Below are 25,298 nucleotides of genomic sequence, written 5' to 3' on the forward strand. Positions count from 1 at the left end.
AGTTTTTTTTTTTTTTTTTTGTATTTGCATGGAGGATGGTGGTGATGGTGTTTGTTGGGGGCTAGTCTGCATTTAAAACTGATGATGGGGCCTGGAGAGTTGGCTCAGTGGTCAAGAGGGCTAACTACTCTTTCAGAGGATCTGGATTCAGTTTCCAGCATCCACAGGGTGACTTATTACCCTCTCAACCTTCAGAGTCAGGAGTCTGATGCCCTCCTTTGACCTCCTTGGACACCAGGAGCACACATAGTTTACAGACAAACAGGCAGGCAACACTAATACACATAAAATAAAATAAATATAAACAAAAAATTAAAAAGCAATTAAAACTTGCAGTGTGCTTCTGACAGGCCTTCTATAGGACATTCAATTCAACCAGTGAGGACCAGGGCAGAAAATAGGTACAACCAGGCCTCACACTGTGCTGTACTGCCCAGTGCTCAGATAGCCCTAACAGTCTTAGAGTCTTTAAAACTCCTTTGTTTGTTCATTTTAGTTATCTGGGTATGTGGTGTTTGTGTGCACGCAGGCACACATGCCTCTGGAAGCCAAAGGACAGCTTCCACCAGTCATTCTTTCCTCCACCATGTGACCTGGGGATTGAACTCATAAGCTATGGTTTTATCCCCTGAGCCTAGAGTCTTTATTAAGGATCAGGCTGGGCGCACAGCTCAGGAGCGTTGGGAACTTGGATTGTTGTAGCAGTCTTGGGCTACGGCCTGTGGCAACTCAGTTTTCTCCCTCTTGCTTTCTCTGGTCCCTTCTAAGCCTGTATAACTCCTTCATGCCCACCCCATCTGAAAACCTCAACGGTGTCTCAGTGTTGGGCTCTGTGACAGGCAGGGTGCATCTAGGATTACAGGTGTGTACTACCACCTGGGGAGCTGAATCAAGAGGTTCCTGAGGCCAGCTGTGGAGGTTTGAATGGGTATGTCCCCCATAGACTCATGTGTTTGAATGCTTAACCCATAGGGAGCAGCACTATTAGGAGGTGTGGCCTTGTTGGAGTAGGTGTGGCCTTGTTGGAGGAAGTGTGTCACTGTAGGGGTGGGCTTTGAGGTCTCCTAGTTCAAACTACGTCCAATGTATCACACAATCTCCTTCTGCTGCTTGCAGATCAAGATGTAGAACTCCCAGCTCCTTCTCTTGCACAATGTCTGCCTGTATGTTCCCATACTTCTTGCCATGAGGACAATGGACGAAAGTTCTGAAACTGTAAGTCAGCCCCAGTTCAATTTTTCGTTTATAAGAGTTGCCGTGGTCATCGTGTCTCTTCACAGTCATAGAAACCCCAAGACCCCAGTCAAGGCTACACAGTGAAGAGTGGTATAAAACAAACGTCCAAAAGACCAGAACAGGGGTGTCTATCCACTATGAAGGGCAGGGCATTTGATTGGAAACATTGCTCCGAATTCCCGGCAAATAGGCCTTTCCTACCATTACACACACCCACACACCCTCACCCCCACACACCGCCACACCCCAACCCAGGCTTCTGACTGGCCTGTTCCTAGTCCCCCGGGGGCTCTGCCCTTTGCACCTGTGCCTTCTTGGACCCACAAACTAATAAACATATTCAAGGCCATCAGCAAACTGAGCTTAATATCCTCTGGCTTTTAAATACCTTGTCAGAACCAAGGCTCACACAGCACCGCTGTGGCCCTGTTCACACTCTAACACAGCAGACTAGAAAGGCAGACATCTCCACACTCCTAGAGCCTTCCAGAGCCTGCACTCACTCACTCACCAAGCCCTCACATGCTATCATGCCAGGCAAGAGGGGCTGAGTAGCAGCAGAGGCCGCCCAGCTGTTATGGAGTTTTTAACCAGGCTGCTGAAATCAAGGGCATGCAGGGAACTTTGTGCTGAGCTTCAGAAAGGCTTGTGAGCTAGGGTCTACAGCGTAAGTTGAGCAGAAGCTCCATCAGGAGGTGGCAGCCCTGGCAGAATTTGGCTAGGTGGAGAGCATGGGCATGAGAAAGGCATGGCGCCCACAAAGGAACAACCGCATGTGCAAAGGCCAGGGGCCGGGACAGTTCAGTGCTCTGGGATGCAGGGTGGGTAATGGGGCCGCAATCCTTCTCTGGTCTCATTGTGTGTTTGTGTTGGGAAGGGGGAGTTCTATTTGGATTCAGGAACCTGTGTTGTGCTATCATACACCTCAGTAGGATGGAGCCCAGGATCAGCCACTGGTGTTAGGAAAAGGACAGTCTGGAAGACTGTCAGAGGCATTGTGCAGAGTAGAAAGACTAGCGGGTGGATGGGAGCGCATGTTCCAGTTCTAGTTCTGTCATTTCTCATCTAGGTGTATTTGGACAACTGACCTGAGCTCTCTCAGCCTGGTTTCACACGGCTTATCCTACTGATGGCAATTGGGGCCGATGAAGGAAATGGGTCTGAAGCTTGCAGGACTAAAGATGGGTCAAATGTGGAACTCCAGTTAAACATAAAGTTGTAAGTTGATATTACTGCTGGTTTAGAGCTTTGCTGTCGCTGGATGAGATAGGGTTGGTGACTCCGAGGCTCTGTACTTTCTAGACAGGGCGGGGAGGTGCCAGGCTACAGCTACAGGTATGGGAAGGAGTTCTGTACACAGATAACCCTGCACCCGGGGCTTCTAGCTCTGAGGATGACATCTCCAGGTTTTTCATCCTTTTCTGTTGGGATCACAGTTTTTTGAGTGGCGCCTGATGGGATCAGGGAGCACAGCCTGGGGATGACAGGTCTGGACCACATGAATCCCACCTCTCATTGCGCCCTGCCTCATTAGGTGGGTTCTTGCATGTCTCTTCTCCACATCCTGGCATCTAGAGTGCCGCATGGGCTGCTAGGGAGAATGCCTGAGAACTTGTACTTCCAGGAGTCAACAGCATCTCCTGGCATGGTACCTAAATGCAGGTTCCCTTTTAGGAGTTCTGGGGTCGCCCAAGGCCTTGGTAACCAGTGACTGGCTAGGCTCCAGGAGGTGTTTGTAGGACTTCTGCCCAATGAGGCCACACACAATAAAACCTTGGTCTCATCATCAGGGGCATACACCAAAAAGCCTGTGATTTATTATTTGATACTTGTGTATCTGGTGAAGGCACAGAGGGAGAGTTTGCAGTAATGACTACAGGTGATATTGTACTCCAGAGTCTGGGGCTGACAATGGTGACATTTAATGTGTCCTTAATAACTTATCTATTAAACATTTCACTCATTCTTATCACCTTGTTTGGTCATAGCAAAGACCCTGCATTATATAAAGCAACTCAGGAGCACAGAAGTGGGGGGACACACTTCAGGTGGTACTTGGTAAACACAGAGGTGGGAGGAGTCTGGGGTTTGACCTGGCCTGGGGACCCCTGGCTTGCAGTCACCTCTGCCTTCAGTCGCTCGATCTCGATCTGGCCGTCCTCGATCTGCTGTCGCAGCTGCTTGGCCACCGTCTTCTCTGTCTCTACTATCTGCAGCAGGTGCAGGTACTTCTGCATGAGCGCCTCATGTTCCGTGGCCAGTGTCCTGTAGCTGTGGACAGAGGTGCATGGCAGGTAAGAAGCTACCCCTGTCTCTAGGCCCTACACACCCCATTGCCTATACACTTCTGGCTTCTTTATTAGCCTGGCTCTCTTGGTTATGTTCTCTTTCTGCCTCTTTTTCTCTCTATATATCTCTATCTTTCTCTGTCTCTCTCTGCCTGTCTCTGTTTCTCCCTATATATTATATATACACATACATACACAGACAGAAAGACAGAACACACACATACACACAATCTCTCTCTCCTCCTGAGACGTTTTCTAGGTAGATAAGCATTTTGAGACATACCCTCACCCCTTTCCTTAACTCCACGCTTCTTCTTAGGCTACTTCTGGGATTCAGCTGAGTTGCCTTGGTGGGCTCCAGGGGTCTTCTTTCAGCACCTGAGCTTCTAGTAGCGTGGTGATGGAGGTGGATACACTGTATGCCTAAAGAGTGCTCAGTGGACACTTGCTGCATGCAAGGGTCACTACAGATGCATGCCTCAGGGCTTGTGGGATATACAGAGGTCAAGTAGGCACATACATCTTATTGTTTATTTGGGTGATACCTGAAGACACTGCACAGGACACAGAAGTGGTGTGAGTCACGGGACCTTAGTGCATGCTAAGAAGGAGGGGACCAGCAATGAGGGGAAGTGTTTAGGTGGCACCAGTGCAGAGAGAGTCTCAAAGGAGGGGAGGAGGTATCTCATCATATTCCTAAATTAACATGTGGTACACAAATGGACAGAATGGCAGAGCAGGAATAGAAGTCGCCCCCCCCCCCCCCAAAGAGAGACCTCGGTCCCCTGTGCTCTGGGTCTGGACCTCTCCCTGATATAACAAGGCCATCAGAGTGCAACACAGCGGTGGAAGAGACCCAGGGTGCAGAGAGGCTTGGCGAACAAAACTCCAGCATCTCAGAGGAAGGCTCTTATCCAGATATGGCCAAGGTCAGGGCCTTGGAAGGGAAAGGTTAGAGTTCTCAAGGATAAATGAGGTCTAGGTCTATATCCCTCACATTCCTCAGATTCTTCCTCTTGCTTCATCCCAACATCACCCCAGAGCCATCTCTTTGCCTTTCCTCTGTCACCCCTACCCATTGCTCTGTCCTCCTGCTCTCTCATCACTAGGCAAGGTCTGTGTCTCCTTTCTTAGTGGCAGTGAGGGGCCCTCCTTTCCTTCCTCTGACTGGCAGAGCCCGGGATAATCCATATGCCCATTAAAGCCCTCTGCAGGGTCTCTGTCAGAGCAAACTGCCTCCGTTCCATCACATTCCATCCTAGGATCCAGAAAAGGTTCAAGTCCGCACCCTTTAGAACAAACCAAAGCTGTCCCTCCACCTCCCTAACTCTACTCGCTCTGTGATGGATAATCCTGACTGTCAAAGTGACTGGCTTGAGATGGCTGGGATGCTAGGAAAACACACATTTCAATGTATTGGTGAGAGAGTGTCTAGTGATGACTAACCAAGGAAGGGCTGGGAGGATTTGCTTTAACTGTGAGTGGCACCGTCCCATTGCTGGAGGTTCAGAAGGAACCAAAGGGGAAGAGGAAGGAAGCCTCTTCCTGACTTGGAGGACACTCTTTCTGTCTGCCTCTGGTGGCCATGAAATGAACAGCTTCCTTCTGCTACCAGCTCATATTATGGTCTGCCCTACCACAGTCAACAACAGAGCCAACGGAGGACTGAAGCTGCTGAAACATGACCAAAATAAACTTTTCTTCCTTAAAGTTGTCCTTCCAGGTATCTGTCCCCTTCTTTCCCATTTGTTCAGCATGCATTCTTGAAAGAGCATCTCACCAGTGTCTCCCAGCACTTTCTGCATCCTATCAGCATAGCATTGGTTTTTAGCACCCATAGCAACTGGCTCCTCCTCTGGGGTCACCCACTCTCTCCTACTGGTGAGACTGATAGAATGTGAGATTGATTTTAGCCTGCCAGCTTCTGGCATTATTAGCAGGCAGCCCTGCGCACATTTGGCCAGTGGGGTCAAGCCAGGGAGGAAGGTCTTTGACTCAACCTCAGGAGCCTGTCGCATGAGCTCACAAAGTGTCTGTGGCCCTCAGTGTTTGAGGTGAGACTCTCAGGAGGCCATGGCAGAAGTAACCTTGCATCAAAGAAGGGCCATGCCGAGGTGCTGAAGTAGGCAGGTTAGCTACAGAGGGTCCTATTCTCTGATGATGCCAGAGATACCTTCTTAGGAGGAGGCTAACTGTAGCCATATCTTGAGGGTGGGAGGGCATAGCAGGAAAGGCTTGCTCCATCAGGCTCAGGACAGCTGTGGCAAGGAAGGGACCTGGGGAAGAAACTTTGGTCCAGAGAACTGATCTCTTAAGTAACGGACTGTGAGAGATGCCATCCCAACATAGCACTCCGAGAAAGATTAAAATGGCGATCTGGGTGCTTCTTTTGTGAAAATGGACACAGACTTGAAGGACTTTCCAGCTTCCTCGGATACTTAGTTGTCTTCACTTGCAAGCAAAATTCAGTTGAGAGCAAGGAGTCTGCACAGGGGTACGAAGCACAGCTTCTTCATCAGTCTGGACTTACTAAGGGAAGACACTCCAGTGCTTCCAAAAGGAGTCTCTTCTGCAGGTTATCTGCCTGCGTTCCCTTCCCCATTCCCTTCCCTCCTCCTTATCCTCCTCTTTCTTTCCTCCTTTCTTCTCCCATCATCCCACTCCTTCCTCTTTGTTCCCACTTTTTCCTTCTCTTCCCTATCCTTTTCCCTCTCTTCTACCTCCCTTTCTCCTTCCCATCTCTCTCCTCCTTTCCTTCACCCTCCTCTCCTTTTATGCTTTGAATGTGAAGTCTCATGTGTCAGGAAATAAGTGCAGGGAAAGCTGGGGCCAAGAACAGCAGGGCTGCTGCAGAGATTAGCACTGTTAAAGAGGCCACTGGACAGGAGAGATGGCTCAGTCAGGGGAGCACCTGCCACTCAAGAGTGAGAAATTTAGTTCAATCTACAGAACCCATATTAAAAATATAAATAAATAAAATAGGCCATGATGGTGTGTGCTTGTAATCCCAGCACTGGGGAGGTAGAGGTAGACAGATCTAGCCTAGCCTACTTTGAGAGTATCTGCCCAATGAGAGACCTACACACACACACACACACACACACACACACACACGCCAGACTTCACCCACTACAAGCTCAAGGATATTTGAGAGTCCTTGCTTTGAGGAAGCCACAGGGAATCTATGAAAGTCCTTCCCTACATCCAATCATTAAGTACTCAGAGGCAGCTGCAGGCATAAGGCAATCTGTTTGTGGCTGCTGCTGGAGCCAGCGGCAGAATCTGGTGTTACCTATAGGACACTGGTTTTAGAGGCATGCAGGATGTGAGTTGTGGGTCCCAGAGGTTTCCACCCAGATTTCAAAAGAAGGCTTGGGAAGCTAGACAGTATGGGAGGGTCAGAGACCCTTTGGGTAGTCCCTGAGAGGATGGAGTTGTGAGAGTAGGGGATGGAGCTCTTGGAGCCCTCAGGAGGTTGGAGATACCAAGACTGGGGAACATCTGACCAGGAGAGTTTTAGGAAGTCAACAGGGCTTCTGAGAGGTGACATTGAGGAGCCAGGAGTTGACACACTACCTGGGGCATACAGAGAGGGAGAGAGGCCATGGCTAGGTAATAAAGATGGCGAACTTCCAAGAGGGCTGGCTTCTCTCTCACCCTCATGACTTGAGACATACACCTTACAGTTTTTTTAAAAAAAAATGCCTTAATGAACATTTTATCCTGTCAGTAGGGCTGACTCCTGGCTCAGGGAGTCCCAGCCTGCATCAGGACATGTTTACACAACCCCTGCAGGCCAATCAGCCGTACCTTCTTTCTTCCAACTGAACAATCCTATGTTAGGTAAGGGACTTTAAACTATCCCAGTCCTCAAGGAGAAGCCACGCTTCAGCTTCCCCAGTCCTGCTCTGCTTTGCAGAGGGGTCTTTTCTTTGTGTGCTTGCTGTGTGTGTACAAATCCTCACCCTTTCTTGACTGCCTGTATGCTAACACCCTTCCCTACCCAGCTATCTGCTTTCTTTAATCGGCCTTAACCTTCCAGTTTCTCCTACCTCCCAACAGTCCCTTCAATGATGAATTTATCCTGGGTCAGTCCACTGATTAGGTCAGAGCTGGCTTGAGAATTTCCCTGTGGCTACCTGTTGTGATGGAGAATTTTTTTCCTGACTTTTAATTCTTTAACCGACAAAAGAAATGAACCTGGTCAAGATCCCTAGATGGTAACAATATAAAGCCACAGCCAGAAAAGACGACAGGGATGGGATTTTCCAAGCTTATGGGAGGTTATACCATGCCCCAGATCCTGGGTATGCTCGAGACATGACCTTGATACCCAGACATGGAGCTACATGGTATAATGTTTGCCTGACTGGGTGTTGGCTTCATTCCTCTTTCTATGTTTCTATTCCTCTCTTTGGGAAGAGGGAGGGCCTTATCACTGTACGTTAGAAGTCCATGACTTCCTTTTTTATTTTATAGATGTTAACAGCCACTGTTGCCTTGAGTCATTGAAGAGTTTAGACTTAGCCTTCTGAGAAATTCTGGGGCTATTAAGACTGGGGACCTTTGGGGACATGGTAAATACATTTTGCACTGTGAGATGGCCATGGGCCTTTGGGAGCCAAGGGAAAAATATTATACTTTAGTCTGGAATGTTCCTCATGGGCTGATGTTTAAAGGCTTGGTGGCCAGTAGATGGGCTTTGGGGAGCAATTGCGAGGGCTCTGACCTAATCAGTGGCCTGGCCTTTGATGAATTCGTCATTGAATGACTGTTGGGAGGTAGGAGAAACTGAAAGGCTAAGGTCTAACTGGAGGAAGAGGGTTGCTGGGGAGTCTCTTTGAAGGGTGTGCTTGTCCTGCAGGTCTTGAGTCTTGCTGCTATGAGGGGAACAGTTTCCCTTGGCCACACCCTTCTGATAAGCTGTTTATATCCTAATACAGGCCTAAATTTCATGGAGCCAGCCAACTATGGGCTGAAACCATGAAGCAAACTAGGTCTTTCTTTCTTTAAGCTGATTATCTCAAGTATTTGGTAACAACAGTAGCAACAACAAGAAAAACATTACTTTCCCTCCCTTCGCTCCCTATCTACCCACCCAGCACCCCCTTCTTCACATTCTCCTCCCCTATTTCTTCCTCCTTCCAGTGGGGACTGAGCCACTCCTGGTGTGTGTAGTCTTTATGAATTCATGGACTTTCAGAACTAGAAGGAAAGTCAGGGGTCATGAAAAGCTGACTGTATGATTTACTCAATGAAGACACTGAGGTCCAGGAAGGAGAAGCAATTTGCTTAGAACAACAGTTGGTCAGTGTCAAAGCTGGAGGTGGAATCGGCCCTAGGATCTGAGAGGGCATTTCAGTCTCTCTGCCCCCTGGCCTGGCATCTAGTTCTCGCTAACAAGCTGGATATAAAGCATATTGGCTGCTTTATCTTATAAATGACTACACACATACACTACAGAGACATCCCATAATACTAGACTGTGATACACACAGAGTGAGAGAACATTGTGTCTCTACATGGCTATTAATACACCACAGTGCTTATTTTTATACACGGAGTGTTTCTATTAAGTATATGTAAATAAAACTAAATTGCGAATATGTAAAAATGCTTCATACTCAATATGGCTGTGGCAGACAGCCAGTTGTTGTTGCCACTGCTGCACACACACACACACACACACACTCACACACGCATGCGCACAGACACACACACACACACACACACACACACACACACACACTGTTGTAGAATGTGATCTTCCAAGTTGACATTCTGTCATAGAAGGAAGGGGTTGGGAGGGTCATTGGATCTTCACCAGAAACTCCAGTTGCTTCCTCATGGTCATTTTTACATGTGGCCTTGGGGTGCGGGAAGGAGTTAGCATATATTGTCTGGGGAAAGTTGACAGAAGATGGCTTCATCTCTGTGACTATGGGAAAGTCATAATCTACGCTGAATGAAGATTTTACAGTGTGGGCGCTGTACAGCCCTGCCAGTAATCCCTCACCGCTCTGTAACTGAGCCCAATAAATTTGTTCATTGCCCAGGGTGAACCCTGTAGAACCTTTGGTTTTCTGGTTGGGACTTTACAAAAACAAGGTGGACTTATTTTTTTACTTCTCCCCAGAGAAGGAATTCTTGCAATACATGCATATCCACACATGTACATTCTCTCTCTCTCTCTCTCTCTCTCTCTCTCTCTCTCTGTCTCGTTCTCAGGTGGAAGTTGAATAAAGCTCATAGTTTAAGGACCTGACCTTGATTTTAGCCTCAGAAATCTCAGTTGAGCCAGGACTTCTTATCCACAGAACCACAAAGTAATGAAAGGATATATCAAGCTGACAAGTCTGTGGTGATTTGTTATCCAGTAAAAGAAAATTGAAACATTTTAATATTCATCATTCATTTTAAAAATATGAGCTTCAATACACATAGTGGGGAAAGCACAGATCCTAACATCACAGTGCTGAGGAAGGCAAGCCTAGGAAGTAGTTGAGCAACTTGAGACCTCACTTGGCTTAGGATATACCTACACCTCTCTTTTAACAGTGCAGTGATAGCCTGAAGTTCTTACTTGCATATAATACACACACACACACACACACACACACACACACACACACACACACGTACACACAGGCACACACAGACACATACACACTCCTTTAGGAAACTCACTTGGCAACCTGTTAGCAACCCAGGACTCCTATCTACACTGGTTCACTTGCTCATCCCCCTTTGAAGAATGCAGTGTTGCTTCTCTTTTCCTTAACAACCATCAAACTTAGACAGATTCTATTCAGTCATACTCTAGTTATGTTCTGCTGTAGAGTAGGAAGGTCAATCTGGCCTGAACTAGCTTTGGGTGCATTTGCTATAAGGCCAACTGCATCCTTAAAGTGAATTTTTAGGGAAAACCCCTCATTTACCATCATGTGATCAAAATCAGATGAATTATGGAAAGGACATGTGCAGCAGAAAAGACGTCTATAACTTAATATATTGATCAAGACAAAAATCCACCCACACCCTTAAGCAACAAAATCTTGTCCTTTATTTGAGCCCCATCGAAGGTTCTAAACAATGATTGGGCCATGAATCTTGTCACTCTTGGGACCTGCTGTCTCTCTTGACAGAGTATCTGACGTCTTCTACCACTTTGCTACTTTCACAGTTTTGTGTGGACCTTTCAGTTCTTTGAAGAAGATACTAAGAGCCTGAACATACCCGGTCCAGGTCCCAAACACTGGTAACAGAGTGAACGATTATGAGAGAAAAGCATAAACCCTTCATCAAGGCAAAGCTAACTTGTAGCACCGAAGAAGCACTTCCCACTCTATTCCCACCCCAGAAGCCACTGCTGTTCCGCTTTCCCTCAACCTGTTTAGTTTTGTCTCATCTAGAATTTCATATAACTGAAATCGTACAGCACATATTTTTCACTATCTCTACTCAGCATATTGATTTTGAAATTCATCCATCTTGTAGTACATAACTGTAGTTGATTCATGTTTATTTCTCAGCAATGTTCCATGGCATGGATGCATGAGAGATTTGTTTATATACTAGCTTGTTAATGGACATCATGGCTGATGGTTTGCATAAGGCTGTTATGGAGATTTACAGAGGAGACTTTTTGTGGTCATTTCTCATCTCTTTTGGATAGGTCCCAAGGAATGGAACTAACAGATGACAGAACATATGGTAAGCAGCTGCCGGGTCATGTCTCGGTCTGGTTGTGCCGTTTCTCACCCCTGTGGTGCTGCCTTTGTCCTTTCAGCTTTCCACCAGCATTTGGTGTTGTCCATTGTCATCATCTTAGTCACCTACCTTATAGACACTGCGATTGCATTGTCTCTAGAAATTGTATTGATTCTGTACTGATGAACAGTGAATTAAAATTCTAATGCAGTGCCCATAAGCCAGCTCAGCAGGTAAAAGGTACTTGCCATATGCCTGATGACCTGCGACCTGCGTTTGACCCCTGGCTTCCACGTAGTGGAAAGAGAGACCCAGCTCCTGCAAATTGTTCTCTGACCTCCACATATACAGTGTGGCATGTGTGACTCCCACAAAGTAAATAAATAAATGCAAAATAAAGCCCCTCTAGGGCTTAAATATTTATGATATTCTTTTATGTAAATGATTTCACTTGATCTTCAAATGAAATGTTTTGGTCTCAAAATCAAGCCCTGTTTGTTATTGGTTCTCCTTTGAAGCTGGGAGGCTGAGGTGCAATTGCTCTCCTTGAACCTAGGTTTCTTTACTCAACTTCATCTTGAACAACCCAGAAATTCTTAGTCTAAATCAGATCTGGTAATGTTACTCTTCTGGTGTAAGACTTTCAGTGGCTCCCGTGGTTCATAGAGGAAAGGTCAAACATCTCAACAAGAAATTTGTGGACATTTACGGTCTCATGACAGCCAATTGTCATATGCTTTAATTTTTTTTATATATATTGTGTGTGTGTGCATGTGTGTGTGTTTATCTGTGGAAGCCACAGGATAACATTCCCTTCCACCAAGTGGGTCCCAGTGTTCAAACCCAAGCCCTCAGGCTTTGTGAGATTGTGCCTTTATCTTTTGAGCTATCTCATTGGCCCTCAACTGCTTTTTAACTTCTAAACTTTATCTCCTCATTATTTTTTAAATTGTCTTCCATGTAGGAGTGCTTTAAATAAGAGGATTTGTGTGTGTGTGTGTGTGTGTGTGTGTTTTTCTTGAGGGAGAAAGGGAAGAAGGAAGGGAGGGAAGTATTGTTGTTGAGATGCTGATATTTAAACCCATTAAATCTTCCTACCCCCATTTCCCTGAAGATGGAAATGACGTCACTCTCCAAACTCTGTTATCTCTCAGGGGGAATACTTGTGTGGTGGCCAGGTCCAGCTCCCTGGGACTTTATACTAGACCTGTGTCTATTGCCTTTTCTAATAGAACTTGATCTCTGTAGCTAAGACTGGAAGCTTTTTGTGGGCAGAAATAGAGAAGGCATGGTCTTTGGGCTAAAGCCATTGCTAGGGTCACTAGATAGGTTTCTGGGCAAGGGAGTTTCAAGGACCACAGGATCCATCTATTCATCTGTCCTTCTACCCTTTACATATACTTCAAACACTCATCCATATCATTTTATCTTCCATTCATCTATCACTAATTTTCCATTCATCACTGATTTTCAACCTTTAGCTCTGTATCCACCCTCCCTCCTTCCACTCGTCTTTGCATTCTCCCGTCTCCCATCTGCTAGACACATTTTCTGTGTTTTTACCGATCATTGAGAATGCAGAGTCACACATTGCTCCTGACCGCAGAGTTCACATTGTATAGGAAGGTAGACACACTAGCACCACATTATTTCCTAGGTCAATAAGATCAGCTGTCTAGAGGGTCAGCTGGCTGGTGCTACACATGGTGCTCCAAGTTCTTAGCTCTGCCAGGGCATGGTTAGGTGGGGACTAATTCATGCTCACACATCAACCTGGTGGCTGCACCTATAAGAGATGGGACTATGTGGTTAGAACAAAGTGGGAGTTTGCCGTATTCTCATTCTCTGGGGCAGCTAAGACTTTTACAGCATCTACACCTCCTCTTCTTCGTTCCCACCTCCTTGTCCTAAGACTTGGGCTGGCAGAAGTTTGCTTGGTCTGGTCTCCTCTGCTGCGATCTTTTAACAGGGTGAGGCATACCTGGCGTGAGCAATTGCTGCCACCCACTCGTCACAGTCCTTTGCATCCTCAGTCCTCAGCTCCAGCGCCTTCTGATTCTCATGGGTGAAGTTCACTGTGAAGTAATGCTGCGCCGAGAAGAAGACACAGACACCACAGTCATCAGGAAGTCCATAAACCCCACACCCTCCCTGCCATAGTGCTGAATGCCTGCCGCCTCTGGAGCGGGGCCCAGATGCATTCTTTGTGGTCACTGGAACACCATTCTGTTGAGTAGTTTTGAGTGCTCAATCAGAAAGGCTTTTGTGTGATGTAACAAAACCTATGCTTAGGATGTGATGAGGAGGCAAACCCCACACAGCCTTATTTGCCAACCAATTACAAAAAAGTAAAAAAATAAAAAGCCAGTTTGAAACCATCAGGCACTCTGGAAAGACAGCAGGCAGGAAAGCACACCAAGAGAACATCTCTGTGGGGGACTAGGTACCAGTTTAATGCAGCATGCCTTTAACTACTCCACAAAAACTCACTAAGCCCTCGTCTAGATGCTGGGGTGACAAAGCAAATCAATGGTACAGTCACCGGGAAGTCTCATTGTAAGTCTCTTCTATGCTGAGTCCATAGTGGGACTGCCTCCCTGAGGTCTCCGGGAAGCTGTGGAGCCAGGTAAGAGACACACAACTAGAAACCCGGCAAAGCTCTCTGAGCCACACTTGGCACCGAGTAAGGATGACATGAGCATGCGCAGTAATTAATGCCCTATGATCGCCGCCGTGCCAGAGGTGAGAGGGGCTGTGGAACACGGAGGAAGCCCCTGATTCCACCTAGGGAGACGAAGAGGAGCTTCTCAGAGGATGCGTCCTGAGTCTTGGTTCTCTTTCAAGTCAACTGGAAGACTGTGGGCAGAAATGCAGGTACCTGGAGCTCATGGCTGGCGGGAAGTAGAGAAGATACGCTGTGTAGATGGACAGAAGGCGGAGGGGTTCTCATGAGCAGGAGTTCAGGGGCATACAGCACAGGTGAGGGGAAAGGGGTGAGGGTGATGTCCTGGTTTCTGATTTGAGTAACTGAGTTGCCATAGTCAGGAGTCTATGAGTGGCAAGGGGAGGGGGCAGATGAGGAGGAGATGGACATGCAGAATGTGGGGCTCCGGGGACAGCCTTGGGGTCGAGAAAGAAGCCAAAAAGAAGTCATTTAGAGGGAGGGAGAACCCCAAGAGAGGGACTCTTTTGTCTCTTGGAAAGAAGCAGGGTAGGCTGCAAAGAGGGGCCTTCAGCCTGCCCTTTGAAAAGTGTGCCATACAGGTGTCTCTGCTTCTGTGCCTAGGTGTCCAGGTGGCAGGAAGCAGCAACACAAGGTGAAGATATGGAAACTAATTTTAGTAACTGACTTGTACTTTATTTTTAATTGCCATTCTGTCTGATAGACTCGTGTGTGTGCATGTGTGCGTGTGTGTGTATGTATGTATGTCTCTCTCTGTGTGTATGTGTGTGTGTGTGTGTGTTAGGGGGTGGAGGGAAGACTGTTGCAGAGTTAGCGTTTTCCCTTGTTTCCTAGGAAACAGATAACTGGGCCTGTAACATGAAATGTCAGCTTTAGCCTCGAACAACTGAAGAAAAAGCTCCAGTGGGCACTGGCCCTGTGGGAAGGAAGCAGGTTAAAAGAGGAGCGGCAGGTGGCCACTTAGCTCCTTCCCTATCTGAGGGAAGGAAAGGAGCCTGTAAGTGTTCATCGTAAATGATCTCGTTTTGTCCCATATTCACCAAGCGCTGCAGGCATGATCTGCTTTCCAGATAGCGACCCTGACCCTTGAAGAAGCTGAGCAAGTGGAGAGCAAAGGAGCCAATTGGCATACCTCCTACTTGGGACCTGGTCTTTGTCACTTGGATGTAGATTGCTGGGTGCAAGTTTCCTTTTTCCTCTCCAATATTGGAGCTTCAGAGAAGCACTGACCCCTGGGCCTTAGACTGCTCAAGGTCAGGGTTGTGTCTGAATGATCTGGAGTGTTCTCAGCCCTACCCTGTGCTGGTTCTGAATGAGCAGTAAATGGCTGAAGGAGTGGATGAATGGGGTGATGAGGGCTCTGCCCTAGCCTCTGGGGTCTCTGTAAGGCACCAGGAATGCGGTGCCTATTTTTTTCTTTTGACTCACATTAATAGTGACCCGACACAACTCTCCTGAGCACGTGCCCCATGCCTGTCCCAATGCTGAGTATAGCAAAGTCCCCCACCCAATAGAGAGGGCAAGACCATAAGCTCGTTGCTTTTGCTTAGTTGGAGTCTGGACCTGATGTTTTAGTTTTATTATCCCCAAGACAGGGCTCCGCCAAACACGCAGAGCCTGTGATGGACCCTGAGGGTGACTGGACTTTCTCTGGGCCAGCTGTTTCCCACCTACTCTCTATCCAGGATGGTGATTAGGGAACCTGCTGGGGAAGTGGGTCCTGCTGCTAAAGCAAGAGGAAGGGGAGGTTTTGTGGAGGTGTGAGAATGGCCGCAATGATGAATGCTCCTGGTCTGAGAATGGCGGAAGACAGGGTTTCGAGGAAAGGGGACAGAGACGGGATTCCCTTTTGCAGCTGATTGGAACCCTGAGGTGCCTGAGCTGAGAAAGCCTTAGCTGTTGCTGTCTCTTTCCCCCTACCAATGTCTTATTGAGCAGCGGGTGTTTGCAAACACTGGAAGAGCTGTATATTGTAGAGTAAAGCCCACATAAGCTGCCATCTGGGATCCTGTTGCACTCTGTAGCCCCGAGGACAGCCTTGGCCTTCAGGAGAGGTTCCTAGTGAGTAGTTACTCCAGATGGAAGATTCCTCTCGAGAGTCTGCCACAGACATCCAAGGACGGTGGAAACATCTTCCCACACCACAGAATGACTCTTGTGTGAGTACCTTGCTCGAGCTTGGCAAACGCCTGGTGCTCACTGCAGAGGTCATGAGTGGTTCTGGTTTAACTGTTTCCCCACCTCCCACGGATGTGAGCCTGAGTCTGTGACAGGTTTAGGTGTCCTGTTATTCTGGGACTTCGGAGAATGAGAACATGGAAGAGTCAGGGTTGGAATAATGTGACCTCACAGCCAGACTGGGTCAAGTAACGCATGCCTCATCTACCTCGGCACAAGGGGCAGTCCTACCTGGGACAGAGCGTGACAAAGGAAAGGGGGGCAGGCACGTTTAGTCCAGTCTCCTCTGTGTGGGCTTGAAGGAAGAGGGAGACTGCATTTGGAAGAACTTTTTTCAATTTATTTTTTGTGTGCATGTGTGTACATGTTCATGTGTGTGAATTTGTCTATATGTTCGCATTTCGTGTGTAGGCCAAATGTTTACATCTTCATCAGTTGTTCTCCATCTTAAGTTTTGAGACAGGTTTACTGAACCTGAAGCCCAGGGATTAATAGTGGTATATTATTTGCATTTTAATAATTAAACCAACCCCCAAACCAGAAAAACAAAGCAGCCAAGCCACTAGAGAAGTCTACCAAAACTGGGTGACCACAAAACTAAATAGACTAAGTCTCTCTCTCATCTCATTTTATATTTCCTCTAGTGCTGGGATCAAAGGTGTGTGCCTCCCTCAGACTGGATTAAAGGTGTAGGCCACCACCACCTGAATTTGTTTCTGCATGGCTCTTATATAGGCTGGGGTGGCCCTGAACTCACAGAGATCCATCTGGCTCTGTCTCCTAAATATCTGGGATTAAAGGTGTGTATCAGCATTACCTGACTTATAATGGCTTTAGCTTTGCTTCTGGTCTTCAGTCAAGATTTAATTAAAATACAGATAACATACCACTATAGGGATTGGCTGTGTTGGGTGGCCAGCAAGCCTAGGGGATCTTCCTACCTTCTACCGCCCTAGTGCGAGGGATTAGTCATGGGCCCCCATGCTTAGCTTTTTCGTGTGTCCTGGGGATCCAAATTCAGGTTCTCATGCTTGCATGGCAAACAATTTACTCACTGATCCACCTTCCCAGCCTCTTTATTTTCTTTTGAAGAAATGGCTATACTCACTTAGGGAGGAGAAACGAAGGAGCAGTTCATAGTCTTACGTATTTGAATGACAGCGATGAAGAGCCCAGGGGCCTTGTGTTTTTTGAGAAGTGCTATGCTGGCAAGTCTTACGAGGTAGATCACCTTGAGCGTTGTTCAGTGGGTTTTATCCCTGTTTCTTCATCTATGCGATGGGCATAAGAGACTCTTTTTCTTTTATAGTTCTCGTAAGGTCCAACAGAGAGAACACTGGTGCCATCACACAAACAAGTCCCCAGTGTGCGCTCGCTGCTCTTTTGATTTTCTCCCTATCTTCACAACATCACCCCACCCTGTAATCACCCCCCCCCGTAATCTTGTTGGCCAGCACAGCTTCTTGGATGGTATGTTTTGCTGCAGTTGGGGGATAAAAATATGGTTATCCTTCAGGCCCCGTTTCAGTCTAGAATTTATGGGTAAAGTTTGGGGCAGCATTGAATGTTCAGAATTATGGAGGTTCTCATGGGTGACTAGCAAAAATACAGGAACACATTGAAAACATGCCTTCCCCATGGGGGAGAAACCCTCATATCTTCTGCTGGCCCCCACCCACTGGAGGGCAGCCTTATCCTTAGGCTGGTTCACACTGCACTCAAAAGGAGACAAGATAAAGGCAGAGGGGATGCTTGCCACAGCAGCTCTGCCTTCAACAGTGGCTCGCAGGACTCAGCTAAGTCTGTCTCCTGTCTCTGTGTCCTGGACAGTGAGCAAAGCTTCTGGCTTGGATGAGTCAAAGTTCTGCAAAGATACTCATCTTGGTTCTTTGAGCCGGGAAAGACATCACATCTTCTTTCTGCTCTTTCCTTGCCTCTCTGTCTAGGTCTTTTCATCCTCTGTGGGTCTTGGTCCCTGTGCTTCTCTGCAACACCCACTCCTCTTCTCACCCCTCTTCCCCTGGCAGGTGGCTCCCAAGGTCAAGGTCCAGATCTATTCCCCAACCCCATCCTAGGATAATCCTTTTTTTCCCAAAATTTCTGGTACCGATGTCAATTGTCCACTGCTGAAGTCAGGTGAGAAGGACTTGTGTCCTTGGCAGCTGGGGATGGGTTGGAACTTGGAGTCCCACCTGCTCAGCCTCTCCCTGGCTTCCTGTCCTGCCCAGATGACAGGAAAAAGGGGTACACAGGTCAGATGCATTTCCTGGGGGATATGGCATGTGCTAACCTATTGAGTTCTGAGGAACGTGGAACAACTCGTCTCCAAATAGGCAGGTACGGGTGGCAATCCCTGCAGCTGGGACTCAGTCTGGCTGAGCTGCTCAGAAGGGTTATGTAGCCTTGTTGACCCTAGGAACCCTGGGCTCCTCGCTGGTTGGTAGCAGGGGCGCTTGTTCTGGTCTACTACCCACAGTGGCGTCAGCAGTGAAAGCAATGCTCACACCCTTTCCTATCTGCCGGGGCGATTCTCCATGTATCAGTATATTCACAAACACCCCCAGCAGAAGCCAGAGCACCCCATGGCCACCAGTGACAATAGGCAGGCCATGAGTGCTCCCAGAGAGGTAAGGCATTTTTCCAGATCAGCGCTTTCCAAAGTCCCTAGTGTCAGTACTAAAAACAAAACAACCTTGCATTGCTGAGATCAGGAAGGAGGAATTGAGCCTCTGAATTTGCTGAGGTGTTTGAAGCCCCCGCCTGCTCAGTTTATGCCCCTCATGATGGATAAGGTGGCTTCTATGACTCCGTCCCTCATCAGTTCTCCTTAACCTGTATGTTTATGGCTTTCTAATTGTTTCTGTTACTGTCTGAGACAGTCTCAACTCATGTTGCACATCAGTGTCATCCGGGAATTTAATAACAGTGGCACCCCATAAAGGATCCATGACAATAGAGAGGGGGTTGTGTGCATTGCTTTTTTGTTTTGGGATTTTTTTTCTTTAGAGAAGGGGAGAGAGAGAGAGAGAGAGAGAGAGAGAGAGAGAGCGAGCGCTCCAGGCACATGATTGCACACATGACTGTGGAGACAGAATACCCTCACTTGTCTGGAATTCACCAAGTATGCTTGGGTGGCTGGCCTCTGGGCAGGAATTCCCTGTCGCTGTCTCTCCAGCACTGGGATTATGAGCCTCTATCACTATGCTTTTCTAAATGACAGTCGAGGACCAACCTCAGGTCCTCTCAGTGAACTATCACCACAGCCGAGCACGGCATTGTTGAAGGGTTCCTCAGTTGGTTCTTGTGTCTGTCACTCATTAAAACTCCCACGAGAGGAGTGCTGTGCTGGTAGCAAGGGCTCCTCTTCCTGCCATTCTGTCCTCTCAGAGAACATGGCAGTGGCAGTAGGAACAGGTCCTGGGAGCCAGCGGCAGTGGGAACAGGTACTGGGGGCTCTTCGAGTTTGGAACAGGGCAATGGGAAGGTGGAAACAATGACCTAGGCAGGCATGTTGGATTCTACAGAGGCAGAGGGTCTCAGAGTATGCAGGGAGGAGATGATGCCATTTGGAGGGGTAGGGTAGAGGCAAGGCAAGAAGAACTGGTTCCTCAACCAGGCCTTGGAGACATTGATTTTCTGTGGAGTTCTACTAATTACCACTGTCATGACTGTCCGTGTCTTCTCTTTTGCCTACGCTGTATTGAGTGGGCTCCTGTTCTTTCAGAGAAGTCATTTCTGACTAAGGCACAGCCCTGCAGCCTGGCGCTGTGCCTTGTGTTGGGCATGAAGCTGTCCCTGTTTGCTGAGTGGGTGACCAAACTCATTAGACCAGTTCATTAGTTAATTGGTTAATAGCAAAAACCTCAAAGCAAGTGCTGCTGAATTTGCCCCTCAGGGGTAGGCAGTGAAGCTGGCAAGATTGACGAGGGGATAGGAGTTTCCTGAAAGAGACTGATATCGCAGGGACAGCAGGAAGGTACTGGGCAGTCCTACGGCCAAAGAATCATTGCTGGAACATATTCAATATAGGACCTTTTTGATTCATTGATTTACTTATTTTTTCATTTAGTTTATGAATCAGTATCTCGCTATGTAGCCCAGGCTACCCTCACACATGAGATCCTCTTGCCACAGCCCCCAGAGTGCTGGATTTGTGGAATACCAGCCCTATCTTTGTTTTATTCTGGAGGAAAGATCTGCTAATGTACTGGAAATCCAGAATTCCGGGGAGTCACCTTGGGGCTGTGGCAGGTGCCAGGCTTCAAATGTATTATTTTCTCATGGGGTCTTCAAATGGCTTGTCACTTCTGTGGGCTGTTTGCTCTTCCCCATGGGCTGGTTGATGCTGTGGTAGAACCAGCTCATCGTGGGCTCAGTGATGTTCTTTAAATCACTGGAACTGTTCACAAGCAGTTAAGTCCTCAGAAAGCACATCTTCCTTTCCCAGTTTGGGGACATTCATTCAGGCACCTTCTATTCGTTTCTTCTCGCTCCGTATCTCTGTCTCAACCTAAGCCTCTAAAACTAGGCTCCTTCTGGCTATAGCAGGCCACTTCAGGAGTGTCTCCTGACCTTTTCCCCAGTTTCTACAACAGCGATCGTTCACTGACACACTTCCTCCTAAGCCATCGCTGCCCCAACTTCATCTGTGAGCACAGGGGGAACCTCACCAGTACCTGGATTTTCATCAAGGACTACTGAGTCCAGGCACAATCCTCACGGGTTTACTGATGATTTCACACCAGTCTGGACAGACTGCCTGTCCTGTCCACTTCCTCCCCATCTAATCTGGTATGACTTCATATAGACACGCTTACCAGAGTCTAGTGACTTCTTTCTCCCTGAATTCTCAAATCTGAGTCTTCAGGGTCTTGCTTACTTGACCAGGACCCCGCTTTGCCCTGTGGTGGTTAATATATTGTTAACTTGCTGGGATCTAGAATCATCTAGGATACAAATCTCCAGGCACGTCAGGATCTAGACGGTGTTAATTCAGGAGGGAAGATTCATCCTAAATGAGGGCAACACCATTTCTTAAGCTGGGTCCCTGTACTGAATAAAAAGGAGAAAGTCAGCTGGGCATCAACATTCCTCTCTCTCTGCTGTCACCCTGTGACCAGCTACCTCCTGCCCCTGCCGCCATGCCTTTCCACAGTGATTGGCCACTCTCTACCTGTGAGCAGAAACCAGTCTTTCCCTCCTGAAGTTGCTTTTGTTGGACATTTTGTCACAGCAATGAAGCAAGTGACTGATACAGCTTCCAAGCTAAGCGCCTATTTCTATTGCTATGAAGAGACACCATGACCATGGCAACTCTTTTTTTTTTGACCAGACTTTGTTTTATTTATCTTCTCATCAGCTGATTGGCATTTGTTTTTTGGGGGGTATTCTGACTAATAAAGTTGTAAGTATCCATGTTCAAGTTTTTGCATGGACACATGTTTTCATGCCCAGGAGCAGAATTTCTGGATTCAACATTTGAGGATCTGCCAAACCATTTTCCAAAGTGGCTTTACCATTTACAGCGCTGCATGGCAACTCTTATAAAGAAAAACATTTAATTGGGGTGACTGACTTACAGTTCAGAGGTTCAGCTCACTATCATCATGGTGTCACATGGTAGTGTGCAGGCCGACATGGTGCTGGAGGAGGTGCTGAGAGTTCTACATCTTGTAGGCAGCAGGACTTAAATTGTGACACTGGGAATAGTTTACAATTAGAGACCTCAAAGCCCACCCCCAGCAGTGACACAGTTCCTCTCACAAGGCCACACCTACTCCAACAAGGTTACACCTCTTAATAGTGCCACTCCCTTTGGGGACCATTTTCTTTCAAAACACCACAGTGCCTGTCCCAAGCCTCTGTCTAGATTGCTGGTCTTCTACAGGGTCTAAGGCAGGTATCCATCTGGCCACACACTGGCTGCCAATACGGACTTTCTATATACCTTCTCCCTTGCTCACTGACCCTCCCTGTCCTGTCTGTGGGGTGTACCAGATCTTCAGAGCGCTACAGCAGCCTGCCCCGTTCAGCATCTGATCAGCCAAGCTTCCGCCTGCCGAATGACCATATATTTCCAGGCTCTGGGATCCCGGGCCACCAACATCATTCAGTCTATCACTGCGCCTTACCCAGCTCGACCATCACTTTCCCACCTACTGCTTCTCTAGGTGTTCACTGAATCAGGGCCAAGCTTCTGCCTGAAGTGTCTGCTCTTCACTTTCTGTCAAAGAGAAGAGAATGACCCTCGCCATGGGTATTTATTAGTTGCAGCTATGATTATAATGATATCAAGGGCTTTCAATGACTCAAATAATCCTCAAAGAAAGACTGTCTTAAAAGTCCTTAGCACACCCATATGGTGTATTCTGCATCTGTTAAAAAAAAAAAAAGAGTTCCATAAAGAACCACCGCTATGTAGCGAGAAAAACAAGGTGCGGAACAGTGGTTACAGCCTTTCACAACTGGTCAGGAAGTATGCACACATACATGTACATGTCTGATCTGTATGCTCTCTGAGAGAATGCATAGGACACTAGTGACAGTGGGCACCTCTAGGAAGCTAGAATCAGGTGAGGACCAACTTCACTCTCTGATTTTTGTCCCGTGAATGTACAGCTGTGGGATTATACTAACTGACTAATTTATAAACAAACCAAGTAGTGGCTCTTTGTGAGCTTCTCCGCCTGTCTGCTCGGTCTCCAGACTTCAGTGCCACTGTGCACAGTCAGGATCCTTGCCACTCAGACTCCTGAGTGTGGTCTTCACCAAGGGCCGGCAAGAATTGCTGACTGGGACAGAGGTTTAGCTCATCTTTGCGTCCTGCTGATGATGTTAGGCAAGCCATTCACACTTCTGCTCATTTCAACTAACAAGGCCATTGAGTGTCTCACAACCAATCTGGTTCCTTCTTTGCCCAGGCTGCCAGGGAAGCCCTTTGATACATCTTTCACCTCTCCTCATCTGTGCCTACACAGTGTGGCTCATCAGGAACTCACCCTCTTTCCCCCTCCCAGTTTCCCACAGATCCTGACCAGAGGAAAAGAGATTCTAGGTGGCAACCAGTATAGCCAGAGGGCAAAGAAGATCTTGGGAGAGCAGACTTGGAAGAGGGGAATACTGGTCAGTCTGAAAACACGGCTGGTGGTCAGGTTCTTCCAAACGATTTCGTCAATGTCTGGAGTTTACATAGCAGCCCAGGAAGCATGTAGACAAGCTGACTACATTTTACGCCTGTAGTTGGAAACGTTGAGAGGTTTCTCTGCATTTCTCCAAGGTCTTTGGGAATCCCGGTGAAGGCTGATACAAATCTATCTACTCACTTTTCCAAAAGTAGTGTTGAAAAGGTTTTATTTTAAGACACGCGTTGGATTTTCCAATGTGAAGAAAGACAAAGGTCAACTGAGAGACGTCTTCTAGAAAACGATTATATCATTTTGTGGAGAGAAGATATTGCCTTAGCCCGAGAGTTAGTAAAACCTGTTCTCAAAGGCAGACATCTCTGGATGTCCCATCAGTCTAGGAGGTCTGGTTCAAGTTCTGAGCTCGGCATGTGGCCTCGAGAACTCAGAGCCGGCCAGCACAGCACGGACTCCACAGGTGGTCTTTCTGCACTGAGCCACGACTTTAGGCAGTGTGTCACAGGGTAGGTGAGAATAAAGGGCAGCCTCAGTGTTCCTCGGATTCTAGCCTTTACCAATGCTCACTTCTGGTGGTGTAGTGTTAGGGACCAAACAGCGGACCTTGAGCAACTGCCTTCCCCTTTCAGGGACAGCTTATTAAGAATTTCAGGAGCTCCCAGGGTCACTTCACCTGGCCCAGCCTAGGGTGTCCTGGGTTACTAATTCACTGAGGATAAGTTTGGTTGTCAAAAAAAAAAAAAAAAAAAAAGCAAGCGTGGAAGAGGTAGCTACTACAATGCACTGGCTATACTTTCCAGGTTGTTCCATAGCTTCCTATGCTGTGCCCAGCTTAACACAGTGATGGGGACACTGAGGCCCAGAGAGCTTAAAACTCATCCTAAGCTAGGGGATGACAGAAACAGAGCCTATAGCTAGGCCGAGAGTCCCTAATGCTATCTCTCCTGAGATGCTGGGAATTCCTCCATGTTCAAGGCTGGATCGTGTTTGAGGGACTATGAATTCCCCTCTGGGGAAAAGATGTGGGGGTGTCTGGGCCTCTCTGATGTTCCCTGCTTGGTAAGGGCCCTCATGGGAGCATTTGAACATCGGCAGTGTTCTGGGCCTCCGTCACGTTCACAAGTCACTGGGGCGCCTGCATATACATTGGGGACTGCGTTGTGTTCTTGGCTGTGTGTACACCACACCAGTTCCAGGCTCCTACAATTCCAGTGAGTCAGGGCTGTGGGGCGTGGATGCCTGCCTCGTGTTTTCCCTTGATCATGGCACAGCTGCAAGGTTCCCACCCAAGCGGAAAGCAAAGCCTCCTTCACAAAAGTCACTGGAGTGGCCATGATAATACTTTTACTTGTTACATTTTTTTTCACCTTGAAAATAAGTCTCTCTCTCTCTCTCTCTCTCTCTCTCTCTCTCTCTCTCTCTCTCCAATAGTTTTGGCTGGTCTCAAACTTGCAGCTAGCCTCCTGTCTCTGCATCTTGAATATTGGGAAGACAGTTATGTACTGTCCTGTAGCATATACGATGCTGAGGATCAGCCCAGGGTAGATTAACCAAACCACACCCCCAGCACTGCTGTTGATTCTTTTTTCCTCTCCTTCTATTCTGACAGGCAGAGGGCTCTAGGCGGGTACCCAGTCAGAGTCTCTGTTCTGTGTGTGGCTCCAGAGCTCAGCTTTGAGAGTTGGATCTGGGTGCCACCTTCTGTACTCTGCAACTTTGAACAAGAGAAGTAGACGTCGTGGAGCTCCAGGTTTTCCATTTTGAAAATGGCTTAACATGAGCAGTGGTGGAGCACACCTGTAATTCCAGCACCTGGGAGGCAGAGGCAGGTGTTTCTATATGAGTTCAAGGCCAGCCTGCTCTACAGAGTGAGTCCTAGACCAGCCAGGGCTACATAGTGAAACCCTATCTTGAAAAACAAAACCAAATGAACAAACAAATCAAAAACCAACTCCTCCCACAAAAGGGTTAGCAGTGTAACCTTACAAAGCTGCTGAGACCATTAGAGAAGTGTATAGTCACACTCTGGGGCTCAGGGACTAGTACTCATTCTTCTTATTCAGA

At 47.6% G+C, this 25,298-nt stretch overlaps 1 protein-coding gene across 1 annotated transcript in view; it reads right to left on the reverse strand.

Annotated features, from left to right (window-relative positions):
* The window catches only part of Rasgrf1 (Ras protein specific guanine nucleotide releasing factor 1), a 108,681-nt gene that overhangs the window by 76,519 nt on the left and 6,864 nt on the right, over positions 1-25,298 (reverse strand). The window contains exons 2-3 of the mRNA XM_041646654.1: positions 13,216-13,322; positions 3,360-3,507 (exon numbers count right to left, since the gene is read on the reverse strand). Of these exons, the coding sequence (XP_041502588.1) occupies positions 3,360-3,507; positions 13,216-13,322 (255 nt within the window). The remainder of the gene's footprint in view (positions 1-3,359; positions 3,508-13,215; positions 13,323-25,298) is intronic.

This window comes from Microtus oregoni, unplaced genomic scaffold (assembly GCF_018167655.1).
Source record: "Microtus oregoni isolate MIOR12 unplaced genomic scaffold, Mior012 000139F_ref0000186, whole genome shotgun sequence".
In the NCBI taxonomy this organism is placed as follows: Eukaryota; Metazoa; Chordata; class Mammalia; order Rodentia; family Cricetidae; genus Microtus; species Microtus oregoni.